The sequence below is a fragment of the Lithobates pipiens genome, unplaced genomic scaffold (genome assembly GCF_037356315.1).
Source record: "Lithobates pipiens isolate NorthernLeopardFrog02 unplaced genomic scaffold, aLitPip1_a1.2 Scaffold_16, whole genome shotgun sequence".
NCBI lineage: Eukaryota > Metazoa > Chordata > Amphibia > Anura > Ranidae > Lithobates > Lithobates pipiens.
This window is the reverse complement of record NW_027507748.1, coordinates 275,340,146-275,367,027: the sequence shown is the minus strand read 5'-3', so window position 1 is coordinate 275,367,027 and position 26,882 is coordinate 275,340,146. Positions and strand designations below refer to the sequence as shown.

General features: G+C 45.8%; 1 protein-coding gene across 1 annotated transcript in view; it reads right to left on the bottom strand.

Annotated features, from left to right (window-relative positions):
* The window catches only part of DEF6 (DEF6 guanine nucleotide exchange factor), a 135,091-nt gene that overhangs the window by 13,034 nt on the left and 95,175 nt on the right, over positions 1-26,882 (bottom strand). Inside the window, exons 7-10 of the mRNA XM_077481429.1 lie at positions 15,292-15,590; positions 8,605-8,771; positions 5,985-6,183; positions 2,561-2,651 (exon numbers count right to left, since the gene is read on the bottom strand). Coding sequence (XP_077337555.1) covers positions 2,561-2,651; positions 5,985-6,183; positions 8,605-8,771; positions 15,292-15,590 — 756 coding nt within the window. The remainder of the gene's footprint in view (positions 1-2,560; positions 2,652-5,984; positions 6,184-8,604; positions 8,772-15,291; positions 15,591-26,882) is intronic.

Below are 26,882 nucleotides of genomic sequence, written 5' to 3'. Positions count from 1 at the left end.
CCCGCTGGAAGGCAGGCACGTACATCTACGTGCTTGTGCCTGCCTGTGCCATTCTGATGACGTATAATGGCAATACGGCGGTCCTTAAGTGGTTAAGCCGATATGTATTCTACATATTTTTGGTAAAAAAAATAAAATCCCAATAAGCGTATATTGATTGGTGTGTGCAAAAGTTATAGCGTCTACAAAATAGGACATTGATTTATGGCATTTTTATTATTATTATTTTTTACTAGTAATAGAGGTGATCAACGATTTTTATTGGGACTGCAATGTTGCAGCAGACAAATCGGACACTTTGACACATTTCTGGGACCATAAAAATGCACTGATTACTGTATAAATGTCACTGGCAGGGAAGGGGTTAACACTAGGGGCGATAAAGGGGTTAACTGTGTTCAGTTAACACACAATCTGTCTCCTCTCCCCTGAGAGGACCGGGATTTGTGTGTTTACGAGCCACTGCAGTCGCCGGGGACTCACATCGGTTCCAGAGACACGCTGTAGGCATGCACGCCTCCTACAGCATCTTAAAGAGCTGATGTACAGCTACGATGGCTCGGCATCCTGCTGCAGTATAACTGCTGCAGCTGGTCGGGAACTGGTTAAGTACTTAATAGGTTTTCCATTGTGAATAAAATATGGATTTATGAGATTTGCAAATCGTTGCATTGTTTTTATGTAGGTTTTACACAGATTTCTCGGAATTGGAGTTATATATATTGGTGACCCTACAATAGGGATAAAACTTTTTTGCGGAAGGGAGTTTAACAAGACTCGTGACCACTCATTAAAATTAGAAGAAAAGAGGTTTAACCTTAAACTACGTAGAGGGTTCTTTACTGTAGGAGCAGCAAGGATGTGGAATTTCCTTCCACAGGCGGTGATCTCATCGGGGGGCATCGATAGTTTCAGGAAACTATTAGATAAGCACCTGAACGACCACAACATCCAGGAATATACAATGTAATACTGACATATAATCACACACACAGGTTGGAGTTGATGGACTTGTGTCTTTTTTTGACGTCTCCTACTATGTAACTCTATATATCTGTCGGGGCAGGCCAGGACTTTAATTTAATTTTTAGGAAATGTCTGCACAAGAAAGTGATTAAATAGTCCCCTTTCTACCCTGGACCCCTGCTGAACAAATTAGGCCAGGGGAATTATTATTTTTTTTATTGCTGCAGACTCTTCCAGAAGTGGATTTGTGTACACTTGTGTTACCCCTTGAAAAGAAATCCATGGTAGATTGCTTTTCATTATATTGCTTCTTTACCACCTCATTTAAACTACACTACTGCATTGCAAAGCATTTTGGCGGCATCATTGATACACCCCTTTTGCTGTCTTTGCAGCCTTTTGCCTGTGCATTACCTCCTACTAACCCTTGCACTGTGTACATTACATGCTCCTGACCCCTGCACACTATGCGTTACTCACTCCTGACCTATGTACATTACCCACTCATGACCCTTGCGCTCTGTGCATTACCAATTCCTGAAACCTGAAATATATACTGTACATTACCCACTCCTGGTCCCTGAATTATATACAATACATTCTACTGACATTATTTTTATTATATACACCTGATACCTGTGCTCTGTATGTTACATACTTTTGACCCCTGTGCTCTGTACAATTATTAATATACAGGATTTATATAGCGCAGAGCTTTACATGTTTTAAACCCCTCCCACTGTGCAATTCTGCCACACCCAAATTTCTCTAGGAAGCACACTGAATGCAGACTAAGGGAAGGGTGATCAGGCTCAGGCCCTGGTATCCAAACAAAAAGACTTCCTGCTCCAGGTCAGGATTTGAAGGCCTGATGATCTGGACAGGTGCCCGCCTTGGCTCGCCTCCGCATATATTCAAAAGAAGAAATTTTGTACTCAATCAAAATTCTTATATTCAGAACATCCCAAAGTGTTGACAGAAAGCTGGTAGATGCATTTCACACACTCCAAATGCACTTAATCATGGCCAGGCTCAGGCCCTGGCCATGTGAGGTGAGGTGGGGGGGCTTGTCTGGTAGGTTGTACGGGGCCCCATGAGTTCTATCAACGGCCCTGCCTAAATCACTCACACCATAGCAGTAAGGTTGTTAATGACTTATAATACAATTTGTAAATATGAATGATGAACTTATCCTTTAAGAATGAACAAAACTAAAACAAATAATATTAATTCACCGGTAACAAAGTATGTTCAGTTTAAAAGCCCTGAAAGTGAACCTGTGCTTTGCCCATGCAGCCCAAAGCAAACAAAGCAGTAGCTAAGTTTAATTGTTGGCCTCCTAGGCTTCATATATCTCCCTTGTGCCCCCTGCAACTTTGGCTGTCAGGAGTGAAAAGAAATACCCAATACATTAGTGTATGGGGATGATATACCTCAAACACCTTTCGTGAGAGTGATATTGCTTGGATACTGGCTTCTCTTAGATCCAGTACTGTCATCCTGCACAGGCACACATTTTGTGAAGGACCCAAAAAAAAAAAAATTTCAATGCAGCTAGTAATTTAAAATTGCATTCTGTACATAGAAGACTCACCTCCTGGAGATATAGGATGCATTAATCTATTCATCTGAACATTCCAATGTCGGACATTTGTACTGGCTTGGTGAAGTTTTCTTTGTGCCACCTGCATTTTACATACAGAAATACAGTTTTAAACAAGATACCCATCCATGAGTAATAAATACCCTGCTGTTTTTAAATTCGCTTAAAGTGGTTGTAAACTTCAGACCTGAAAAATGAACAAAGCATATCCCTCTAGAGTGTGTAAGTGTCTCAAATGAGAACACTAAGTCTCACCCAGACACCAAGAGAAAAAAAGCTGAAGGGGAAGGAGCTCTAGCACACAGCCTATGATGGACAGCCTCAACTCTGTTCCAGTGTACTTTGTGAAGGGGGTGTGCATCCCTTCCCTCCAATCAGCTCTCAGAGCTCTTCTCACTTTGAGAAGCCAAATTAAAGTGTTTCTAAAGGCAGAACATTTTTTATTTTTATTTTAATGCATTCTACTTTATGCATTAAGGTAAAAAAACCTTCTGGTGCAGCTCCCCCTTGTACATATCTTGATCCAGCAATGTGCATGAAAACAGCGGCACTCCCAGGTATCTCTCTCCTAATTGGCTCACATAGCAGCGGGAGCCATTGAGCCAATGAGGAGAGCGTGGGTGGTGGGGCCAAGCCGTGCTTTGTATTTGTATGTGTATGTCCATGCACATGAGCGTGGCTTGGGAGCGAGCTTTCTGGATAGCCCCTATAGCATTCAGCAGAAAGAGGAGCTAGGGCAGCTAGTGGGGGACCCAAAAAGAAGAGGATCGGGCTGCTCTGTGCAAAACCATTTCACAGAGCAGTTTTAAAATAAAATCAGAACATTTACAATCACTTTAAGTTCTTTATTTTAATCCTTCAGACCATAGGGCTCCATTCACACCTGATCGCAGATGCGTTTGCAATGCCATTACTTCTTTTGGCACCCCTGCTGATTGCTACACAGTAGATCACGCTGCAATCGCAGCAAATCGCAATGCGCGACGCTGTCACACCAAAAGAAGCTCATGTTCCTTTTTTGATCAGCAAGTATAGCACATTGCGAACACGTTTTACCATGCGACAATTGCGGTGCCCGCAATCAGGTGTGAATGGAGCCTAAGAGTCGGTTCACACAGGGGCGACACGACTTCCAGGACGACTTTGTGAGGCAACTTGGAGACGACTTGAACACGTCTTAGACATGGCCTGGGGCGACTTATAACACGACTTTAAGTCGCCCCAGGCCAGGCGACTTTTGCCGTGGCCAATCAGAGAATGAGCTCTGAAGGGGGTAGCGTGGGTTCCCCCTCCGAGAGCATACCAGGCCCTTAGGTCTGGTATGGATTCTAAGGGGAACCCCCTACGCCGAAAAAACAGCCTGGGGTCCCCCCTAGATCCTTATCCGAGCACGCTACCCGGTCGGCCAGGAAAGGGGGTGGGGACGAGCAAGCGCTCCCCCCCCCCTGAGCCATACCAGGCCGCGTGCCCTCAACATGGGGGGTGTCTTGGGGAAGGGGGGGCCCAGCATGCTGGGACTGTGACATCATAAGGGGGCAGGGTCACCATGTGACATCAACCGGTGACCCCGCCCCTTGTCCCTATATAAGTCTCGCCGCGCACCGCGTCCCTGGCATTGAGTCAACATCTCCAGAAGAAGAACGGAAGGCGGCAGCGGCAACAGAAGACCGGGCCACCGCTAGTAAAAGAGCTGGAAGAAGAAGCGGTGGCCCGGCAAGAAGAACCGAAGAGGGGGACAAGACCCCAGAAGTCGGAAGAAGAGGGCGGCGACAAAGAAGAAAGCCGGGCTCCTCCGCTAGTAAAAGAGCTAGCAGAAGATAGCGGAGGAGTCCGGCGAGAAGACACCCGAAGACGGAAGACCCCAGGAGCTGTGCAATAAACTATTTTAACCCTGTGTTGTGTTTTTTTTAAACATTTTTTTCCACAGGTGAATGGGTAGGGGTACATTGTACCCCATACTCATTCACATAGTGTGGGGGGCCGGTATCCGGGGGCCCCCTTATTAAAGGGGGCTCCCGGATTCCGATAAGCCCCCGCCCGCAGACCCCGACAACCAACGGCCAGGGTTGTCGGGAAGAGGCCCTTGTCCTCATCAACATGGGGACAAGGTGCTTTGGGGTGGGGGGGGGCCACGCAGCCCCCCTTCCCCAAGGCACCCCCCATGTTGAGGGCACGCGGCCTGGTACGGCTCAGGAGGGGGGGGGGGCACTCGCTCGTCCCCACCCCCTTTCCTGGCCGGCCGGGTAGCGTGCTCGGATAAGGGTCTGGTATGGATCTGGGGGGGACCCCACGCCGTCTTTTCGGCGTAGGGGCTTTCCCTTAGAATCCATACCAGACCTAAGGGCCTGGTATGCTCTCGGAGGGGGAACCCACGCCAAATTTTTGTTCATAAATTTGGCGTGGAGTTCCCTCTTGAGAGCTGATAATTCTGTCAGAGTTGCCTCCGTATAGATGGAGATCCAACTTGGAGGCGACCTTCATTGAAATCAATGGGTACCAGTCGCCTACAAGTCGGATTGAAGTAGTACAGGACCCTTTTCTGAAGTCGGAGCGACTTAAGTAGCGTGCATTAAGACGGCTCTCATTCACTTACATTGATTTTTAAATGTTGTCCGACCTGAGGCGACTAGGGGCGACCTGAAGTCGGATCTGAGTCGCCCCTGTGTGAACCGGCTCTAAGAGTAGCTCAATCTTTAAGGCATTTGTTCATTTCAAGTGGGTTTCACAATTCCACATAAATCTATGGTAATGCAAAAGCTACTTGAAGCAGGTCAAATGCACGCCTGAAGAGGACAACTGCAGGTCAAAATGCACGCCAGAAGAGGACAACTGCAGGTCAAAAATGCACCCGTCAATTTATTATGAATGATCTTAAAAGCAACGCAAACTGTTGGCAAACTGATGCCATCAACACAAAGCCTGAAGCCCATCAACACAGGCTCTTACTCTGAAATGATATGTAAAACCTGCAGACTGAACATTTGCAATGTAAGCATAGGCCAGTCTCAATTCAGAGTAGAAGAAAACAGTTATTACCCTTACAAGGGCATAGAACAAACATTTTTCCATATCAAGGCTCCAAGAATTAGAAGTTTAAGGGCTCATTCACACCATATATGCAGAAAAACTGATGGAAAAAAAAATGCACAGCTGTCACTTGCAGAGACACGAGTTTACATCAGTTCTCGTGTGCGTTGTAATGAGTTTAATACACGTTGCAGATTCCTGCGCATAGAAAATCTGCATGTGAATCCAGTGTTGTGAACAGGGAAAATATATAACAATTATTTTCTTTGTGCCTTTGCAAAACACACGCAGAAATATGTCTTTGCACCATGATGTGAACAAGGCCTAAACGTCTTGACCTTCTTAACTATTAATGACCATTTTTACAGAATCTTCATGGACTACACACCTGTACATCTCTGTCAGCTCTTTGTCTGTTTTCCCTTACATCTTCTAGCTGTCTCTGTGCCTCATGTAGTTCTTTGTTCTTTGACTCCATTTCTTGTTGTAGCTCTTGTTTTTCCCTTTGTGCTATCTCTACAAACTGTGCCTGTTCTTCCTGCATTCTAAGAAGTACTTGCAGTTTGTCCTCTTCTTGCATAAGCAGTCTGTCAAGGGGGAAAGGGGGGCAATAAACAACAGCAAATAAATATGAAGAAGTAATACATCACAATACAGTACTATCGCCAGAAATACCTTGACTGAAAAAAAATGTCCTCAAAGCAATTTGTTCTTCCCTGGAGTCAAATTGGTAAATATAGTGGGTCTCAAGTGCAGGTCTTGACATGTCCCAAAGGTCAAAGTGATCACATGGTACAGACAGGGCCAATCATAGCCAATCTGTACCATGTGATTAGCTGTGGCCAATCACAGATATTCATAATAAAAGACACTGAATGAACCAGTTTCATTCAGTAAAAATGGTTGCTTTTACTAGTGAAATTCACTCGTATAAGCAATCATAGTGTGTAAAAAAAAAATTGTGTTCCCTTCCCCAGAGTGGTACAATGTTACTATGGTAAAACTGAATTGCTCTGGTCAAAATGTTTGCACGATGGCTAAAACAAAGTCTCCAACTATTTGTTAAAAATTGTAACATTCTAAGAGTACAAAATGCAGAGTAACTAAAGTGGCCCCTGGGAACTGCAGAAAATGGGGTCTTTGAAAAACTTTTTGCACAAACAAAATTGTAGGTATTGTACATAGACAAGTATACCCTATACCAGTGATGGCGAACCTTGGCACTCCAGATGTTTTGGAACTACATTTCCCATGATGCTCATGCACTCTGCAGTGTAGTGGAGCATCATGGGAAATGTAGTTCCAAAACATCCGGGGTGCCAAGGTTCGCCATCACTGCCCTATACTAACAAGACAATGCACCCACTTAGATACGTTTCTAATATTCAGGATAGGATAACTAAAATAGGTACAGTTAACACAACAGTTTTTAATGATTTTTTCTGTGCTTTCATAAATTATATACATTTTGTAAAGAGTGCAAATATATCTTAAAGGGAAACGGTTAGGCATTAGATATACCTGAATGTAATGCAGGCTGCACAAGATGCCTAGAACTTTTACTATCCAACTATATTAGCCCAGCTTGTTTTTGAGGCAAACCCTAAATCATCTACCAGTCCTAAAATTACCAAAACGAGCATGCTCAATGGACAAGGGGAATGAGAGTGTGCAGCTCTTGGGTAGACCTTAGTTTCAAAGTTAGGGAAATTGGGCCCGTAGTGAAAAAGGCACATACCACTCCAGCAGCTGTCAATCTCTCATAGACTTTTACAGGCTGCTGGCAGGGGTCTGACTCTGGACAGTGCATCTGTTCATTCCGCCCACACCTAATCCCTGCAGCATCATGCACCTGCCTAAACATCTAGTGTGCATGGGGCCTAAGGCCTCATGTACACTGCTGCTGTTAAACGGACAGTTAGGAGAAGTTGGAAATTTTTTTGAACTGCTCCTGAACTCTCCTCTATGTTATCTTATCAGTACATGTACACAGGTTTGTTTATAGTTGTTTCTAGGCAGTTGAGTTTAGAGTCTTTTTTTGGAACCCCAAAAAAAATGCGTTCAAAATCTGTGTTTAGAGGCATTTCAAGCACCAAATGCGGCTAAACGCGGCTACCTGTGTTTAGGTGCGTTTTAGTCTTGAATCGTTTTTAAAGGGAAACATTTTATTTATTACTTTTGGGCCTGGAAAATGTTAAAAACCAAAAACTCAATTATCACTGCCTGCAAGCTTGATATACCATGTGATATTCCCCTCATCAGCCACATATACTGTACAATACACGACTTGCATTACTTGACGCTGAAGTTGAGAATCACCAACGTACGTTCCTCTGGTGGCATGCTTTTCCTCATGTTGGTGTCCATGTGAACTACACGGGATGTAACCTTTTCAAAGAGAACGTCACAGGTGGCAGTTGACATGCGTGTAAAATTTAAAAAAATTCTCTGGGTAATTACGCAAATGAACATAGATATTAGAAAGTATCCTGTGGACATGCGTTGAGCCATCAATGGATGTGTCCGGTACCGATGAACTCTGGTCCTCTCACGCAATTTTCTACATCTCTGGAGCCTCAGCAAAAGCAACATCAGGAGCATTTCTTCACATGTGCTCATCATGGGATCCATATTAACAAACCTACCAAAAATGAACAGCTAGCTACAAAGCACACTGCTTTCTCAGCTGCTACTCACACTGTTCTCTCACAGAATGGCTGAAATAGTTAATAAATATTTGTTTTTAGTGCTTTTTAATCATTTGGGAGGGTCTCCTGAGGTTATCTTTAGTAAGCGATTCTGAACGCAAATGCTGCTAAACACACATTTTTAAACGTGAACTGTAGCCTTAAGTACAAAAAATGTTTATATTTATTGCAAAGTTTTTAAATAGGAAGTCATCTAAGCACTTCTGCTATCTAATGTGGAAACGTGAAATGTTATTTCAGATAAACAACCTTCTCTGTGAAATACACAAAATGGTTTGAGTGATGCTAATGATAATTTACTTCGCCTGTGCATGTCTGTACTCCTCTTCATCTTGACGTGCTTTGATTTCTTGAGCCAAAGCTTCCTGCAAACGGTCCTGCAGCTGTTCCAGCTCCTGAATCCTTTGTCTCTGGCGCAAAGCCTCCAACTCTTTCTGCTGCATCTCAGCCTGCATAGAAGCACGTGCCTTGCGGAAATATTATGTAAAAGTGAGCATGTGAAAAGCAGGGGCCCTCATTTATGAAAATGATAAAAACAAGTTTTAAAATATCTGTGTTCACCAATATCAACAAATCAAATTATTTTTTTCATTCTCAAACACAACAAATTAAAAATCTGATGTTTCTGTATTGAGAATTACAGGCAGAATAATAATTCCTTTCATAAATGGAACAATAGGATATCACAAATATTTGAAAAAATATGGTGGATAATGAATAAAAATAAAGGATAAGAAATGTAAAACTGTGTATTAACTCCCTTTCAACAGAAGAATATATGAAGAATGAATGTATGCTCTTTTCCTCAAGTTAGGGTAGCAATAACCCAATTTCTAAAAAGACTTCAAATCTAGGCATCATTTGAGATGCTCATGTTATCACTAGGGGGAAATAAAGAGTGCTTCTGATTGCCAGTGGTGCTCACTATTGGCTACAATGTTTTCCTAATTCGTGTAAAAATAGGATTTTTGTACTCACCGTAAAATCCTTTTCTCTGTAATTCACCGACCGACAGAGCACCTCTCTATAACTAAATGGGTTTGTTAGCCTACCTTTAGGAGAACTAGGCAAAATTGTAACACAATGCACAGAACGTTCAGTCCTGCCCCAGGGGGCGGACCCTGTGCTAACAACCCTCCCTGCTGCCCAGGCAGAACTCAGTACGTCAACAAGCAGAATAACGCAGAGAAGAGGAGGGGTGGGTGCTGTGTCGGTCGGTGAATTACAGAGAAAAGGATTTTACGGTGAGTACAAAAATCCTATTTTCTCTTATATTCACCGACCGACACAGCTCCTCTCTGTAACTAAATGGGACATCCCCAAGCAGTGCCAAACAAGGGGTGGGAAAACAGCATTAAAACTTCATCCACCATGGCAAGTGGGAACTAGTGAAACGAAACCCACAAAACAAAACAGCAGTGTACGGAAAAACACACCGCTATATAACCGGGTATTCTCAATAGGAGAGATCCCCAACACCGCAACCCTTTTGCGGAAGCAATGCAACAGTGCATTAACAAACAGTACTGCGTTTTTATCAAAAACCCAGGAAAAAAAAAATCTCAATTGCAACTACACGGCCGCCTGCAAGACTTTGCGGCCGAAACAGGCATCAGCCGATGCACTGACGTCTACCTTGTAGAACTTGGTAAGCGTATGGACAGACAACCAGGTCGCCACCTTACACGCCTGAGCGACAGACGCTTGGTGACAGGCCCAGGATGTTCCGATTGCTCTTGTAGAATGGGCCGTGACTGGAAAGGGGGGCACCAGCCCCTTCAAGGCGTCAGCTTGTACTACAATCTGTCTGATCCCCCTGGAAATGGTGGACCGCCATATCCTTCTTTGGACCAGCCACCGAAACAAACAGTGAGTCTGACTTCCGAAAGGGAGCCGTGGCAGACAAATACACCTTCAGAGCCCTAACCACGTCGAGAGCGTGAAGGGCCACCTCTTTGGGGTGCTTCAGCTTAGGACACAACGATGGTAATACAATATCCTCATTGATATGAAAAGCCAAGACCACCTTCGGTAGAAAGGACGGTTGCAGACGCAACACCACCTTATCCCTGTGGATGACCTGATAAGGCGACTTGCAAGACAAGGCTGCCAATTCCGAAACCCTACTGGCCGATGTCATGGCCACTAGAAAGACCACTTTCTGGGAAAGAGTCAACAGGGGAATCTCCCTGATATTTTCAAACGGCGGTTTTTGAAGCGGGTTCACCAGGTTCAAATCCCATGGGGGTAACGGTGGGCGCACCGGAGGGACAACATGTCGTACCCCCTAAACGAAGGTACCCACTAAGGAGTGCGATGCCAGGGGTCATTGAAAAAAAGACAGCCAAGGCTGAGATTTGTCCCTTGATGGTGCTCAATGCCAATCTCTGGTCTACTCCTTGCTGCAGGATTCTTGCTATAGAAAAAGGAACGCGGATGCCACCTTTTCTCCTCACACATGGAGATGTGGGCCTTCCAGGTATGATGGTATATCTTCCGAGAAGAAGATTTCCGTGCCCTCAACATAGTTGGAATCACTGAGTCCGACAGACCCCGGTTCCTCAACACCTGACTCTCAATAGCCATGCCGTTAAAGCCAGCGATGGTAAAGCAGGATGAAAGATTGGACCTTGAGATAGGAGGTACTCTTGCAACGGCAGTCGCCAGGGAGCATCTGCCACCAGACGCACCAGGTCCGCGTATCAGGGTCGCTGAGGCCAATCTGGGGCAACCAGGATTACTGGAATCCCCTCGGCTTACACTCTGCGAAGCAGATGTGGCAACAGTTTCAGTGGAAGAAAGGCGTAGATCAGCTGGTATTGATACCATGGAGCCATCAGCGCGCCTGACGCGTCTGCCCACGGATCTCTTGTCCTGGACACGAATCTTGGCACCTTCCGATTGAGACGGGAGGCCAATAGATCCACATCTGGTGTGCCCCACTTCAGGCACAGCAGCCTGAATATCTCCGGATGCAATGCCCATTCTCCTGGGTCCAGTATCTGGTGGCTCAGATAGTTCGCCAGCCAATTTTCCACCCCCGGGATGTAAATGGCCGACAGGGCCGGTACGTTTCGCTCTGCCCACCCAAGTATGTGAGCGACCTCCCGAGCAGAGGCTGAACTTCTTGTTCCTCCTTGGTGATTTATGTATGCCACCGCCGTGGCGTTGTCCGACTGTATCCTGATCGGACGCCCTTGAAGACACATCGACCATGTGTGGAGGCACAGCATGATCGCTCTCAATTCGAGCAGATTGATTGGCAACTCGGATTCTTTCGTCGACCAGAGGCCCTGAGCCGACTGAATCCCCATCACTCCCCCCTAGACTGGCGTCCATAGTGATCACCGTCCATTTCAGAGGAAGGAACGATTTTCCGGAACTGAATCACCGGGGACCCCAACCACCAGATCAGAGAGTCCCTGACTGGCTGGCTCACCTGGATCTGTCGATCCAGGGACAACTGATATTTGTCCCATTTCAACAAGGTCTCCTTCTGCAGTACTCTGGTGTGGAACTGGGCGAAGGGTACTGCCTCAAAGGAGGCTACCATGAGTCCCAGTACTCGCATGCAAAACCAGAGCGACGACCACTTGTGGTGCATCAGCAGTTTTATTGTCTGAAGGGAGAAAAACTCCTTCCCTGGAGTCCAGCAGCAAACCTAGGTACTCCAGATGCTGGATCGACACAATTACCGACTTCTTTAGGTTTAACAGCCACCCAAATTCTTGCAGGGTCTGCATGGTGATCGCCACATCCTCCTCTAATTCTGAGGCGGAAGATGCCAGGGAGTCCCCTTGATGGAGTGCAGCGACTACTGAGCAAACTGATTCCATTCTGAACCTCTGTACTTTTACAAAGTGATTGAGGGCTTTTAAGTCCAAAATCAGACGTTCCCCTTCCTTCTTGGGAGCCACAAACAGATGAGTAGAATCCCTGAAAGCGTTCCGATTCCGGAACTGGTACAATCACCCCTCGATTCAGCAAGTCCCTCACCGCCCCCAACAGGGCCTCCCGGCGAACCGGGGACATGGGAATGCTGGAGGGGAAGAATCTGTTTGGTGGCCAAGAGAGAAACTCTATCTTGTACCCTGTGGAAATCAGATCGCAGACCCATTTTTCAGATAACCGGGAGGACCACCGGGCTGCAACTCCCGAAGGCGACCCCCCACCCGAGACATGGGTGGGGGCAAACCTTCATGCGGTAGCACTTTTGTTCGCAGGCTTGCGGTTCTGTGGGCGTCCTGTCAGGCTGGGGACGTTTGGTCTAAGCACCGGGCAGACGAAAAAGCCGCTTGTGAGTGGAAAAAGAGGGCCCTTGCCCGTGGCATGGCTCCTTAGCCTTCCTGGCCTGTGGGAGTAGAGTACTCTTACCACCAGTGGCATTTTTAATAATGTCATCTAACGAGGCTCCAAAGAGCCGGTCGCCAAGGAAGGGAAGATCCGTCAGGGCTTTCTTGGATGCCTGGTCAGCAGACCAGCATTTTAACCAAATCAGGCGCCTCAGCACTACAGCTGACACTGAAGCCCTGGATAACAGAGGGAGAATATCCAGGGCCACGTCACAAACGTACTTAAGGCCTTGCACTAGTTGGTCTGCTAGTTCCACGCAGACAGGGGAGGCCTGTTGCTCTCCCAATTCCCGATGCAAAAGTTTTGCCCACTCAGTCAGTGCCTGCGACACCAGTGCGAATGCCAGCACAGGTCACACGGCTGACCCCACAACCGTAAACAAGGAACGAGCCACCACCTCGGCCTTCCTGTCCGTGGGATCCTTGAATGCAGGAGTCCCCTCAAACGGGATCGTGGTTACTTCATTTAACCTGGATACTGGGGGGTCCCAATGAATTTGGGGACCCAATTCCTTGTAAATGAACTTGTCAAAATAAGTCAGATACTGGAACACCTTAGGTGAACGTGCTGGCTTGCGGGACCCAAAAGGGAACGGTACATCAGCAGAGGGATCCAGTGGCTCCTGAATTTTCAGGGTATCACGCACAGCTGTGATAAGTGCTCCAACTAGCGCTTTGTCGCGCACGGACCCAGACAGGGACTCATCTTCACTGTCCGAACGGTCCTAGTCAGCGTCATCTGACAAGACAGAGCAGGGGTCACCGGCCTCAGCAGGACCCGAGTCTGCATCAGAGCTCTTCCCAGAGGACGGGGGGGGGGGGGGGCAGTTGGCGCTTTTTAGCACCTTTCTTCCCATGTACCGCCTCTATCTTGGCAATGAACGAATTGAGGACCACCGTAAGGGTGTCCATAGGGACCGCGCAGACCGCAGGTGACCCGGTTGCAATTGCCTGGATTTCGGGGGAAGGAACACCAGTTTCTGAAGCCATGCTGACCCTACCCTGTCTGCCACCCGAAGGGGACTTAGGACAGTGACAGTCCCACCCTCCTACTGCCACTGGCTGAGGGGCTCTAACCTGCTGGACTCACCACCCTGGACCGTCCCGCTCTGTATTACCGCAATGTTTACCAGGAAAATGGCCGCCTAAAGCCAGAAGCTAGTCTGACCCCTGCCCATACTTAAAATGGCTGCCGAACAGCGCTATGGGGAACTAGAGAGAACATGTGGCAGGCACAACGCTGCACCCACACAGGGGCATGATTACACAGGCATCCAGCGGGATAAGCTGCAGGACCCAGGCACCCAGCACAGCTAAAACCCCCAGGTGAGAACCCAGGCACACACACACCGCTCAGCACATGTACAGCCCCCCCCATGAAGGGGGGGAAAGAGGGAGTCAGGACAGGGGAGAGAAGAGAGGGGGTGAGGGGGCCCCCGAATCAACCTCCCAGGGAATGCCCAGCTACTCCACCCTGACAGGCAGGGAGAGCTGTACTTACCAGTCCTGAAGCTGGGAGACATTCCACGGTAGTCAGCTTCTAATCTGTACAGGGAAGACTATTGGCCTTGGCATACTGTGGTGTACAGGTAAGTACAGGGAGACATTCCACGGTAGTCAGCTTCTGATCTGTACAGGGAAGACTACTGGCCTTGGCAGCACAGTGGTGTAGTGGTTAGCACTCTCAACTAGCAGTAAGAAGGGTCACTGGTTTGAATCCCAGCCACGACACTACCTGCCTGGAGTTTGCATGTTCTCCCTGTGCTGCGTGGGTTTCCTCTGGGTACTCCGGTTTCCTCCCACAATCCAAAGACATGCAGGTAGGTTAATTGGCTTCTGTCCAAAATTGGCCCTAGTATATGAATGGGGACCTTGGATTGTGGGCCCCTTGAGGGTAGGGACCGATGTGAGTGTGCAATGTACAGGGATAGGGACAATTGTAGATACTCACTCAGGATGGACTGGTGTCTTTATTCAACCTTACTAACTATGAAACTATAAAACTGTGACGCAGACATCAGCAGCCCGGTCATATGTACGCCCTGGAGCATAAAGCTCACCAACCACCTCTGGAGCCGAGGTATGTCGTGACCTGCCGAGCCATAGCTGCGACCTGCACACGCTCGATGGCCGGACTGGGGAGACTACAAGGATAAGTGAACCAGCCTGTCACCCAGCCGGCTGTTGATAGAAGATCACAGGATCATTCATCTTGCGCAAAAAGCCAAGCTTCTGCACCAAAAAATAAATAAATACGGACCTATGGGCCCGCAGGGTTCCCAGGTCTTATCTCCACACTAGGCAAGAAAAAAAACTGAGTTCTGCTAGAGCAGGCTGTGGGGTTGTAGCCTAGGGACCGCCCCCTGGGCCAAACTAAAAGTTCTGGAGTGTTGTGTTACAACTTGCCTAGTTATCTCCAGTGATAGGGCTGACAACCCATTTTGTTACAGAGAGGAGCTGTGTCGGTCAGTGAATATAAGAGAAATGTATTTTCTATGCTAATAAAACACATTGGATGCCAGTCAAACATAAGACTGCAGAAGGACTTGCTGTTACAGAAACAGCTTCGAGGAGTGGTAGATGTTTCAAGGACAATTTGTTTATCAAAACCTACTAGTCCACTTTCCTCACTCACCTCCTCTGCCTCTTTTAGCTTTCCTGCCAGCAGTCGCTGCATCTCTTCTTGTTGTTCTCTTTGCCTGTGTTGTTCTTGTATCATGGCTTCTTCCGCCTTTTTTTGTGCCTCTCTCAGCTGCTCCAATTCCATTTGCTGTCTCTCTCTTTCACTCTGAAGTTCTGCCAGTCGCTGCAACTCTTGCTCTCGTGCAACTCTGCGTTGTTCCCGTTGCTCCCTCTGCTCCCTACGCCTACTTTGCAGCTCACGGTGTAAAGAGACAGAGCCGGACTGCTGGAGACGGATAGCTGTCTGGATAGCTGAAGTAGTACAGACATAAAAGTTATTGCCAATATCATCACTCAGAAAACTGCTACTGCTGTATTAAATTGATTAACAATACAAATGCATAACTATCTTGTTTAAGAGCAGAACCTACATTGTGCTTGCTGTTATTTTTCTAGCCAGAAAGCCATTTGCTGTGTGCACTTTGGAATCTGGTTTCACGTTGACACTAACTGCCTCACTTATCTGATATCAGGGCTAAGCTGCACCCACCATCTCCCTTTCCATTAAGAGCACCCTGACTGCACCCTGAGGTCCTCTCATTAAACAGAGGGATTGCAGTTTATGGTGCCTAGTCCTGAGCTAAGGAGTGTCAATTTTTTTGTAAATGAGTGAATAAAAGCCCCTGATCCGTGGGCCACCACTTTTAACACTTTGGGGCTTAAGGTGGGTACACAGTATGGGAAAATCAGAAGAAAAAATTCTATATGAGAAAAGATCATTAGATCTTTGTATTGTGTGTACACAACTTTTGACATCTGATTCAGACTTTCCAAATGAAAATTCCCAAAGGGACAAACTCCAAAATTATTCTTATACATGAACAGAGCTAACAATTTTCGTTTAATGTTTACGGTTTTCGTACTTTTTTTTGTACGAGAAAAATTGGATACAAAAAACTGCGCATGAACAGACTCAAACAACACAAAAAGCATTTGTCGTGGGAACTATTCGTACAATTAGTACAATCCCCGGTTTCAAATTTTGTTATAGTTTGTACCCAGATTATGTAAATTAACCATAGAAAAAAAAACATGAGAACAACAGTGGACTGTAAATATTAACCAGTCAGGCTTCACCTTTACTTCTATGGAAGCATTAAAAACTATAGTTTGTCACAGTGCAACAAATTCTTGTTTATTTCATTTTCTGTGTTGCATCACGGGTTATACATTAGAACTGACAATAATCAAAAAACATATAGATCATTCTGTAAACCTTTAAAGTAGAACTACATTTTCTATGTTGTATAGAGCAGCGTTTCTCAACTCCAGTCCTCAAGGCGCCCCAACAGGTCATGTTTTCAGGATTTCCCTCAGATGAAACGGCTGTGATAATTACTAAGGCAGTGAAACTGATCAAATTACCTGTGAAAATAATGGAAAGCCTGAAAACATGACCCATTGGGGTGCCTTGAGGACTGGAGTTGAGAAACCCTGGTATAGAGTGTGTAAATCTTAGAAGCTCTGAATTTTTTTATTGCTTGCCGTTTTCCCCATTTGAGAAGTTTTTCCTTTGTTTCCTATTCCAGAGACATAACAGTAGTGAGCAAGAAACTTCTCCAAATTAGGAGAACTTCCACCTTTGACATTGGTTGTCGGGGGGTACTAACTAAAAGATTTAAATTGAAAGCTGGCCATTGATGGGTAGAATTTTTAATGAAAATGATTGGGAATCTGACACCCCGCAAATTCAGTTTAATGGGACAAACGGAGAATGCAGAACGTGCAAGGTGTTGTTTACCAGAGGCCAACTTTGAGCATTTAATGTGGTCCTGCCCGGACATTAGTAGATATTGGAGAGAGGTCTTGGATATATTGTCAAAAGTGCTGGGAGTATGTATCCCATTTACTCCAGAGGTCTGCATGCTGGGACTGATGGAGAGCCAGAGGGTGACTGGATATGCCAAGACCCGTCTACAAGAAACGTTATTTATGGCACGCAAGACAAATCGTCCTTAGGTAGATGCAACAAATATCCCCCTCAAGGGATCAATGAGATTGACACCTCGCTAGCCCTGTCGACAACCTAGTATGGATTTAAAGGGGAACCCCTACACTGAAAAAATGGCATGGGGGTCCCCCCAAAGTCCATACCAGACCGTATCCGGGCACGCAGCCCGGCTGGTCAGGAAACGGGGTGGGGACGAGCGAGCACCCCCCGCTGATTTTTGGGGTCTGTAGGCAGGGGGCTTATCAGAATCCGGGAACCCCTTTAATAAGGGGCCCCAGATTCCAGCCCCCCACCCTATGTGAATGAGTATAGGGTACGATGTACCCCTACCCATTCACCTGGGGAAAAAAGTAATAATAAAAAAAACACAACGCAGGCTTTGAAAATACTTTATTAGACAGCTCCGGCGGTCTTCTTCCGTCTTCAGGGGTCTTCTCCGCTATCTTCTGCTCTTTTACCGCTAGCTCTTTTACTAGCGGAGGAGCCGGCTTTCTCCTTCATCGCCGCCGCCATCCGGGGGTCTTCTTCCGACTTTGGGGGGGTCTTGTCCCTCTCTTTGGTTCTTCTTGCCGGGCCTCCGCTATCTTCTTACAGCTCTTTTACTAGCGTTGGCCCAGTCTTCTCGCCTTCTTCTTCCTTCTTCCTTTTCTTCTTATTCCTTCTGATGTTGACACAACGCTCTCTCCGGCCGTAAGGGCAGGGACGCGTTGTGCGGCGACTTATATAGGGATAAGGGGCGGGGTCACCAGGTGTTGTCACATAGTGACGCTGCCCCTTATGATGTCACAGTCCCATCATCCTCCGGGACTGTGACATCATAAGCGGCAGGGTCACCATGTGACATCACCCGGTGACCCTGCCCCTTAGCCCTATATAAGTCACCGCACAATGCGCCCCTGGCATTGTGGCTGGAGAGAGCGTCGTGTCAACATTGGAAGGAAGAAGAAGAAGAGAAGAAGAAGGCGACAGCATCAAGACCGGGCCAAAACTTGTAAAAGAGCTGTAAGAAGAAAGCGGAGGCCTGGCAAGAAGAACCGAAGAGCGAGACAAGACCCCTGAACTCAGAAGAAGACCCCCGAAGTCGGAAGAAGACCCCCGGACGGCAGCGGTGATGAAAGGAGAAAGCCAGGCTCCTCCACTAGTAAAAGAGCTAGCTGTAAAAGAGCAGAAGATAGTGGATGAGTCCGGGGAGAAGACCCTCGAAGACGGAAGAAGACCCCTGGAGCTGTCTAATAAAGTATTTTAAAAACCTGCGTTGTGTTATTTTATTAACACTTTTTCCCCCAGGTTACGGCTATAGCCGCTGGCAATAATCACATGAAAAATCCAATGGATCAACTTGAATACAATCAGCCTGCCCATACATGGTTCGAATCTCAGCCGATCCCTGCTGAACTGGCCAAGATTCAAACCTTCTATGGCTGGCTTAAGACTTTTCCTAATAATTTTCATTTTCTATTCATCTATCATCAGCTTAATTCCTACTTTGACAACTGTAAATTTTGGATTTCCCCTTATTTTTGTCCTAATAACAATGGTCACCTGTGCAAACATTGAGAGTAAGTTTCCCTGGGGAGACACAGACAGCAATAAAATCCCGATCTAACCCTTTCCCACAAGTAAAAATTATTTTGTCTGATACTCTACTTTAAGAAATAATGGAAAATTGTTATCAAATACTTACCGTAATTCTCCTATCCTGGCCCATTCTCACGTCAGCACACAATGGGTTAACACCTCCTCTGGAACCACACATGACCACCTGTTGCTAGCTAAATAAAAGACAGCCCCTCCCCCAACTAAGGTGTTCAATAACCTAGCCTGCCACAGGCCACTAGGGAGGGAGTCCTGTGCTCACGTGAAGATAAGCCAGGAAAGGAAAATTACGGTAAGTATTTGATACCAATTTTCTGTTTTCCTGGCCAACCTCACGTCAGCACACAATGGGATATACCATAGCTGAATAAATGGGTGGGAGAGAACAAATGAAAAGAGACTGACAATCAAAGAAATGCTGCTAAAGCCAAATAGAATTGACCTCTCTTGTCCCAAACTTGCTGAATGCACATTTAGTTTGTAAGGTTGAATGAAGACCGCACAAGACCTTCAAGCTAGCCCTTGCCTATATCGTCCAAGCATTCCTGGCATAACTGCCTCCAAGGCTGTCACCCTTCTAGTTAAATAAGCTTGCAATTATTCCAGAGCAGAAAGGACTACTTCCTGCATGCCAATCTAATCACCCTGGTAACCCAGGAGTGGATGACTCTTGGGGCCCTGATGGCTAAATGAAAATATTGTCCACTTTCCTCTTTTGACCAAGTACACGGTTAGTAACTTGACCATGTGTAAGGAACTGAAGTCTTCCTGCTGTGCACTCAGTGACTCTCGTGTGAAAACTCGGAGGGACTACTTCCCAGTTTTGCTGGAAACTGGATATCACTTTAAAATTGAACTTTGGAGTTAGACCTGGTATCCCTATCTCTGGTAAAAAAGAAAAAAGACACCAAAGGGCCCTTGCAGGAAAGTGTTGCAATCTTAAACATCCTTTTGACTGAAGTAGTTGCTGTCAGAAGAACTAGTTTTACCGTAAGGTACTTCTATGGAAATGAAACCATTGGAGCAAAGGGTGCTCTTCGAGTCAAGCCTAAGTCCCACAGAGGAAACAAGTATTTCCCTCAAGGGGCGGCACAGTGGTCTAGTGGTTAGCACTCTCGCCTAGCAGTAAAAAGGGTCGCTGGTTCGAATCCCAAACACAAAACCACCTGCCTGGAGTTTGCATGTTCTCTTTGTGCCTGCGTGGGTTTCCTCCAGGTACTCTGGTTTCCTCCTACACTCCAACGACATGCTGGTAGGTTAATTGGCTTCTGTCCATAATTGGCCCTAGTATATGAATGGGGACCTTGGATTGTGGGCTCCTTGAGGGTAGGGACCAATGTGAGTGTGCAATGTATAGGGATAGGCACAATTGTAAACACTCACTCAGGTTGAACTGGATGGACTGGTGTCTTTATTCAACCTTACTATGTAACTATATATAGATTGTCACCTGCAGGAAGCATCTGGTCACTGGCTTTTGCAGCCATCTGCAGCCTGTGAAAGATAAAGTATCGATCTGTACCTTAAATGGAGCTGTATTTCAGACCAACCTCTAGCGCTGACTGTAAAATGTCCAGGATATTGGCTAGAGTAGGGAACACAGGAGAGAAAGCTTTTGCTGAGCAAACAAAACAAACTTCTTTCATATCCTCTCATACATAGCATTCATGGATGATCTTCTGGTCACCAAGGTCTGAACAACCTCAGATGAGAATCCCTGCACCCCTTTTCTAGCCTATTCCATAGCCAGGATATTAAAAGTAGTCTCATTGGAAGCGTGACAGGATGTGGGAGTGAGGTTGTGAATGAGTTTTCTCCCTGCTTCATTCTGAGGTCCTGAGCTTCCTGGAGGGGTCCCGCCGTGTCCGTTTTGTGTGCCCCTGCTCCGTGAGCTCAGTGCGGCTTGTGTTATGGGTGGAGGCGGTGAGCGGAATAGTGCAGAGCCGGAGGTGTGCCGTCTGCTCCTCGGCCTGAGACGGGGGTGGACGAGGTGGCGGAGGCAGTCACAATAGCCACGTACGGAGGGGCACGATATCTTGTGAGAGAGGGCAGGACACACGCAGAATGGTGTTTGGCTCACACAGCGCAGAGCGGCTCATCAGAGCACTGCTGGCTATTACCTGGAGGCCAGCTGGAGATTAGAAGAGCCTCTGCAGGTGAATCCAAGACTCAGAGGCGTGGGCCCAGCTGGACATTAAAAAGACAGCCATGACAAGGAGGAGAGGTGAGGAGCAGTCACACCAGGAGAATGCAGGGTCCCAAGCAACACGCTTCAAAAAAGAGAAGGGGAACCAGGCAGCAGCAGCAGCAGCCAAGCTGGAGCAGTTTGCTCACACTCCTGTGCAGTCACCAGTTAAAGGGACTCAACAAACACAAGCAAGAGTTCAATCAGGAGCCCCTTTGGATAGAAAGAGTCACGGTCAAACGCCAATCGTACCATTAGATACAAAAACTACTAATGGGTCTAGAGGGAGAAATGCCCATATCTGTGTCTGTGATAGTCCCTGAATCTGGCTTACCACCACAAGAGGAGCCAACATTGAAAGATGTATTGTTTGCTGTTAATGCATGCAAGTGTTCAATGAACAGTCTATGTGATCAATTAAAAGGAATTAAGGAAGAATTACTTGTAATGGGTCAGGAATTGTGAAGGACTGTGGAAAGGACTGCCCTAGAAGAGAGGTTAAGTTTAGTTGAAGATGATTTATACCCATTAAAACAGGAAATTAAAGTAATGAGAGAACAAATGGGCCTACATGTGTAAAAGATGGATGAAATGGGAAATAGACTACGCAGGAACAATGTGAGGGTGGTGGGCCTCCTGAAGCGGAGTGAGGCCCCCCCATAGGATTCCTAGAGAAATGGCTCAAAGAAATGTTTGGGGAGGATGCCTATTCAACGCTCTTTGCAATAGAAAGGACCCATGGAGTCCCTTTTGAAACCTGTTACCGGGTGGCTATCCGAGGCCAATACTTTTGAAGCTTCTCAACTATAAGGATAAAGAGACCATGTTGCAAAGAGCTAGAGAGATGGGGAATACCCTTTATAACGGAGTTATGATCTCGCTATAACTAGATTTCTTTCCAGACCTACAGAAGTGCAGTGAGTTTACAGCAATTAAACATAATCAACAGAAATATAAAGGATGGAAAGGTGGGAATGGGGGTATGAGGGGCGGATAGGGGGTAACAGTAACACAATTTATGTACAGGATCGGGATATGAACACAAATGAAAGCTGGATAATATCACACATTTTGAAAGTTATGATAATAAAAACGAATCCATTTGCAGACCAATCATGAGTACATGGTAACAAAGGTATTAGGACACAAAGAGTAATTTTAGAGTGTTGGTCCTTTTTTTTGGACCTCTTCTTCCTTTTTTACCCTTTTTTCTTTCGACATTACTTTTCTTTTTTTTTATATGCAGTCTAAAACAGTCAATATAGGCTCCTGGAATTTCAGGGGGTTGGGTGACCCAGTCAAAAGAGCCACAGTCTTTTCCACACTGGATGCGTACAGAGTGGGTCTGCTCTGCCTGCAGGAGACGCACATGATAAAGGACGCCATGACACAATTCCGCAGCAGGAAATTTCAGTGTCAATACCATTTGATTTAATCCTCTTCAGATTAGTATAGATGAATTGGGGTGTTATGTTTTTCTGTATTGCTTAAGAGAACAAGCCATATGTGTTGGCAAATCTTTATACACCCCTCCTTTTAGACTAGAGGTTTTATATAGGTTCATGGAATTTTTGGTGGATAAAGAAGAAATACCGGTTATAGTGGTGGGGGATTTTAATGAGGTTTTCAATAAGAGACACCTGGGATACGGTCAGATAGGGTGTCAGAGGGTCGCTTATGCCAATTTTTGGAAGAAGGAGGTTTGTATGACATATGGGGAATTCGGAATCCAGCTCATACTCTACACTATCTAGAATAAATATAGCACTGGGGAATGGGGCAGCACTGCTGTTAGTAAAATATATAGCATATTGGCCAAGGGGAGTGTCGGATCACTCACCACTAGTTCTGACGGTGCATACAGGGGGAAAATGCCCCCTGAAAGATTGGAAAATAAGCCCATTCTCGCTGGAATTAATGGGGGAACCTTATGAGGTAATATTTAAACTAAAATAATTTGTGGCATTTAATACAGGTACAGCACCAATGGGAGTGATGTGGGACACCCTGAAGGCCTTTCTTAGTGGACTATTAATTCAGAAGGTGGCAAAGATTAAGAGGAAATCTAGGGAGTGAGAGGAGAGCATTAGGAAAGAAGTGATAGTGGCAGAAAAACAGTATGTGGAAGATCCAACCCTGTGTAATGTCTGATTCATCCACTGGGGGCTCAGTCATCTCCACTATCCCCTCAGCACATTGATGAGGTCTCAGTCACATCACCTGGTACCTCCTCTTGTTCCTATTTAAACAGCTGCTGCCAATGACTCATCATTCATGCTAGGAACCTGTTACCAGGCCTAGTGCACCAGCCGCACGTTGCTGCTTACTTCTCCAAGTTTGGGCCAGACAGAGCCCCACTTCATCCTCTTTGTTTGGGCTGGAGAGAGCCTCACTTACTCCTCTTCGTTTGTGTCAGACAGCCCCACTTCATCCTCTTTGTTTGGGCTGGACAGAGCCCCACTTCATCCTTTTCGTTTGGGTCAGACAGAGCCCCACTTCATCCTCTTCGTTTGGGCTGGATAGAGCCCCACTTCCTCCTCTACGTTTGGGCCGGACAGAGCCCCACTTCATCCTCTTTGTTTGAGCTGGACAGAGCCCCCACTTACTACTCTTCATTTTGGGCCAATGAACGCTTCACCACCATCTCTCCAGACATATGGAGTGCCCCCATCAGCATAACGCAACTCACTGCAAGTATACCTGAAACTTTGTACTTCTGAACTGCTACTGCCTGACCCTCCTGATACCTAAGTTATGGCTGTATATAAACTTCCTAAATAAACCCAAACTAATCCTTCAAAATACCTTCGTTCCTTTATCTGTAATTTGCCATAAGGTGTAACCACTTAACTACATAGTATGTATATAAGTCCGAAGCTGTGATCCTCTACAAAAACACTACTAGCTCACTGCCTGGGACATTACACCCTGGAGAAGAAAAGGGGATGGCTTAATAAACAACAGGAGTATAAAAAACAATTCTCTTCCAGAAACAATGTGCTTTTGGTGAGAGGAAAAGCGTGGGCCGTATGCCGTCTCTTCTGGTTAGAACTAATTCCTCCCCTTCTGCAATTTCTGCGGTTAGGACGCTAGGGGGAGAGATCTCATCTCAGATGCCTGTTATTATAGATACATTTAGGGAATATTATAGCAATCTGTATAAATCAAGGCGGGAGGAGGGGGCGGGAGAAATGGACAGCTTTTTTTAGGAGAATGGAAGTATCAGCCCTTTCAGAGAGGGATAGAGGTAATATGGAGGCCCCCCATAGCTTTAGAGGAGTTGCAGCAGCTAGTAGCCGGAATGACTAATCAAAAGTCTCCCGGGCCAGATGGACTCCCAGCAGAGACTTATAAATGGTATGGAGAGGTGTTGCTCCCAGAGCTGCTAAACGCATTGGGCTGGGCAGCAGTAGTTAGGAGGCTGACCACCTTAATGATGGAGGCCCCCATAATACATAGTATTGCGGGGGGGGGGGGGAGATCAGTTGGATACATCTTCTTATAGACCATTATCATTACTATATTCCAATGTTAAAATAATGGCAAGGGTGTTTGTTGGCAGCCAGGTTGAACAAATGCATCCAAAATGTTATACACCCAGATCAATCTGGGTTTATCCCCAATAGATCTACTAGCATTAACATTAGAAAGACGTACCTGAATCTGCAGACCCCGACAGAGAATATGTGCTCAAGGGCTGTCCTGTCCTTGGATGCAGCCAAGGCTTTTGACAGCCTGGAGTGGGACTATCTCTGGCGAGAGCTGGAGATATTTGGCTTTGGGCCCACCTTTATAGGGTGGGTAAAATACTCTATAGTGCCCCAACTGCTAAAATAAAAATGAATAATGTATACTCAGTCGATTCAGCTTTAGAGAGGGACGATTAGATCAGCGATGGGTATGCAGGGGTTTCAGAGCAGGTCAGGGGAGAATAAGATCACACTGTATGCAGACAATGTCTTGTTTTTTTCTTGGCGACACTGAGTCATCTTTAACTGCGGCAATGAATATAATTGAGGAATTTGGACGGTTCTGGGGCCTGGTAATATACTGTGATAAGTCAGCACTTTTGCCTGTTGATCCACTAAAAAACCCCATACTGTTTGGAACCCCTCAGTTAAAAGTGGTGGAGAGGATGAAGTATTTAGGCATATGGTTACAGAGGGATCCAAACCAATACATTAGTAATAATTTAATCCCACTCTTGGTTAAATTTAAGAGTAAAAGGGATATCTGGAGCCGACTCCCCTTGTCTGTGGTGGGACAAAGTAATTTTATTAAAATGATCTGGATGCAGCAATTGCTGTATCTGCTGCAAAATTCCCTAGCCTGGATAGGAAAAGAATGGTTCAAAAAAATAGAATCCCTCTTTAGGGAACTAATTTGGCAGAAAGGCTAGGCTAGGATTAGACTACAAACCTTGTAGTTACCAACAAATGAGGGGGTAATGGCTGTTCCACACCCTCAAAGCTATTTCTTGGCAGGTCAGTTGCAGCATTTGGGGGGGGGGGGGGGTGTATCACATCTGGAGGGGGGAATGCCAGTGGTAGAATGATGCTACTGAGTGCCCCACACAATACTGTAATAGAAGCGTTGGAAGCAGATTATTTTCTCCTTAGGAGTCTTAGGAGTAAAAGTATGGCAGTTAGTTAAGACAATAATGGGGTATAAGGGGGTAACAGAATACGCCCCCCTTTGGAATAAAAAACATCTGCAAGAACTACTGCCCATGGGGAAGATCAATGAATGGGAAAAGCAGGATGTAGGACGTTTGGCCCAATTATATGAGGGTAGTACTTTGAATACATTTTCAGAATTAAGGAGAGAGAATATGGTATACCAAACCATTAATTTTATAGATATCTTCAAATCAGACATGCTCTGCATGCTTAGTTAAAAACACAAAGTAGTGGAATGGCGTAAGGCCCCACTCCTTCAAAGGATAATTAAGTCAGGAATATCTAAAGGACTTATCTCAGATTCATATTCGCAGATATGCAGTAGAACCATAGCTGGGCAAGGTCCGCTAAAAATAAGGAAAGATGGGAAGAGGATTTGGGGGAAATAACAACGGAACAGTCAAGGAGGATATTAGAACTAGGGCCTTTGGTGACAGTTTCTCTACAGAAAGTATCACATTTGTTTTTGGTACATAGAGCTTACTATACCCCCAAGAGGTTGTTTGGCCAGAGACCAGATACCAAGTGCCCTAGGTGCCAAGAGATAGGGGACCTTATACATATGATGTGGAGGTGTCCAAAACTGTTTTGGTACTGGGCAGATATATTCAACACCATAAATATAACTTTTGGGACCACATTGGAATTAGAAGATAGAGTATGTGTGCTGGGATACATGGAGTAATGTAGAGAGACAATTTCAAGCGAGAAAATTGATCACACAGCTGCAACAACACTTATACAGTGATTCTAACTCAAAACACTAGTCTGGCTGTGGTTGGTGATAATAGATAAAATGTTCCAAGTAGATAGTTAATGGTAAGAGAGAGAGGGAGAGGGGGATAAGGGGAAAATAAGAAATAAAAACATATTTTTTCAACATAGACACAGTGAGATTATAAAGGCCCATACACACGATCAGACAATACAGAAGTTGACCAAAAGGTTGGCGGTACAGAGCAGAAAAAGCACGTGATTTGGTGAAAGTTGGCTGAAAAAGTCCTGCCGTGTGTATGCAATACAAGTTCTCAGCTGACACCCTTTGTACAAAAATCCACAGGAAAGTTTGTACAAAGCCCAATCGTGTGTATGAGGCTTTTGAGTGGCAACATACCGGTATAAGTGGCTGTGGG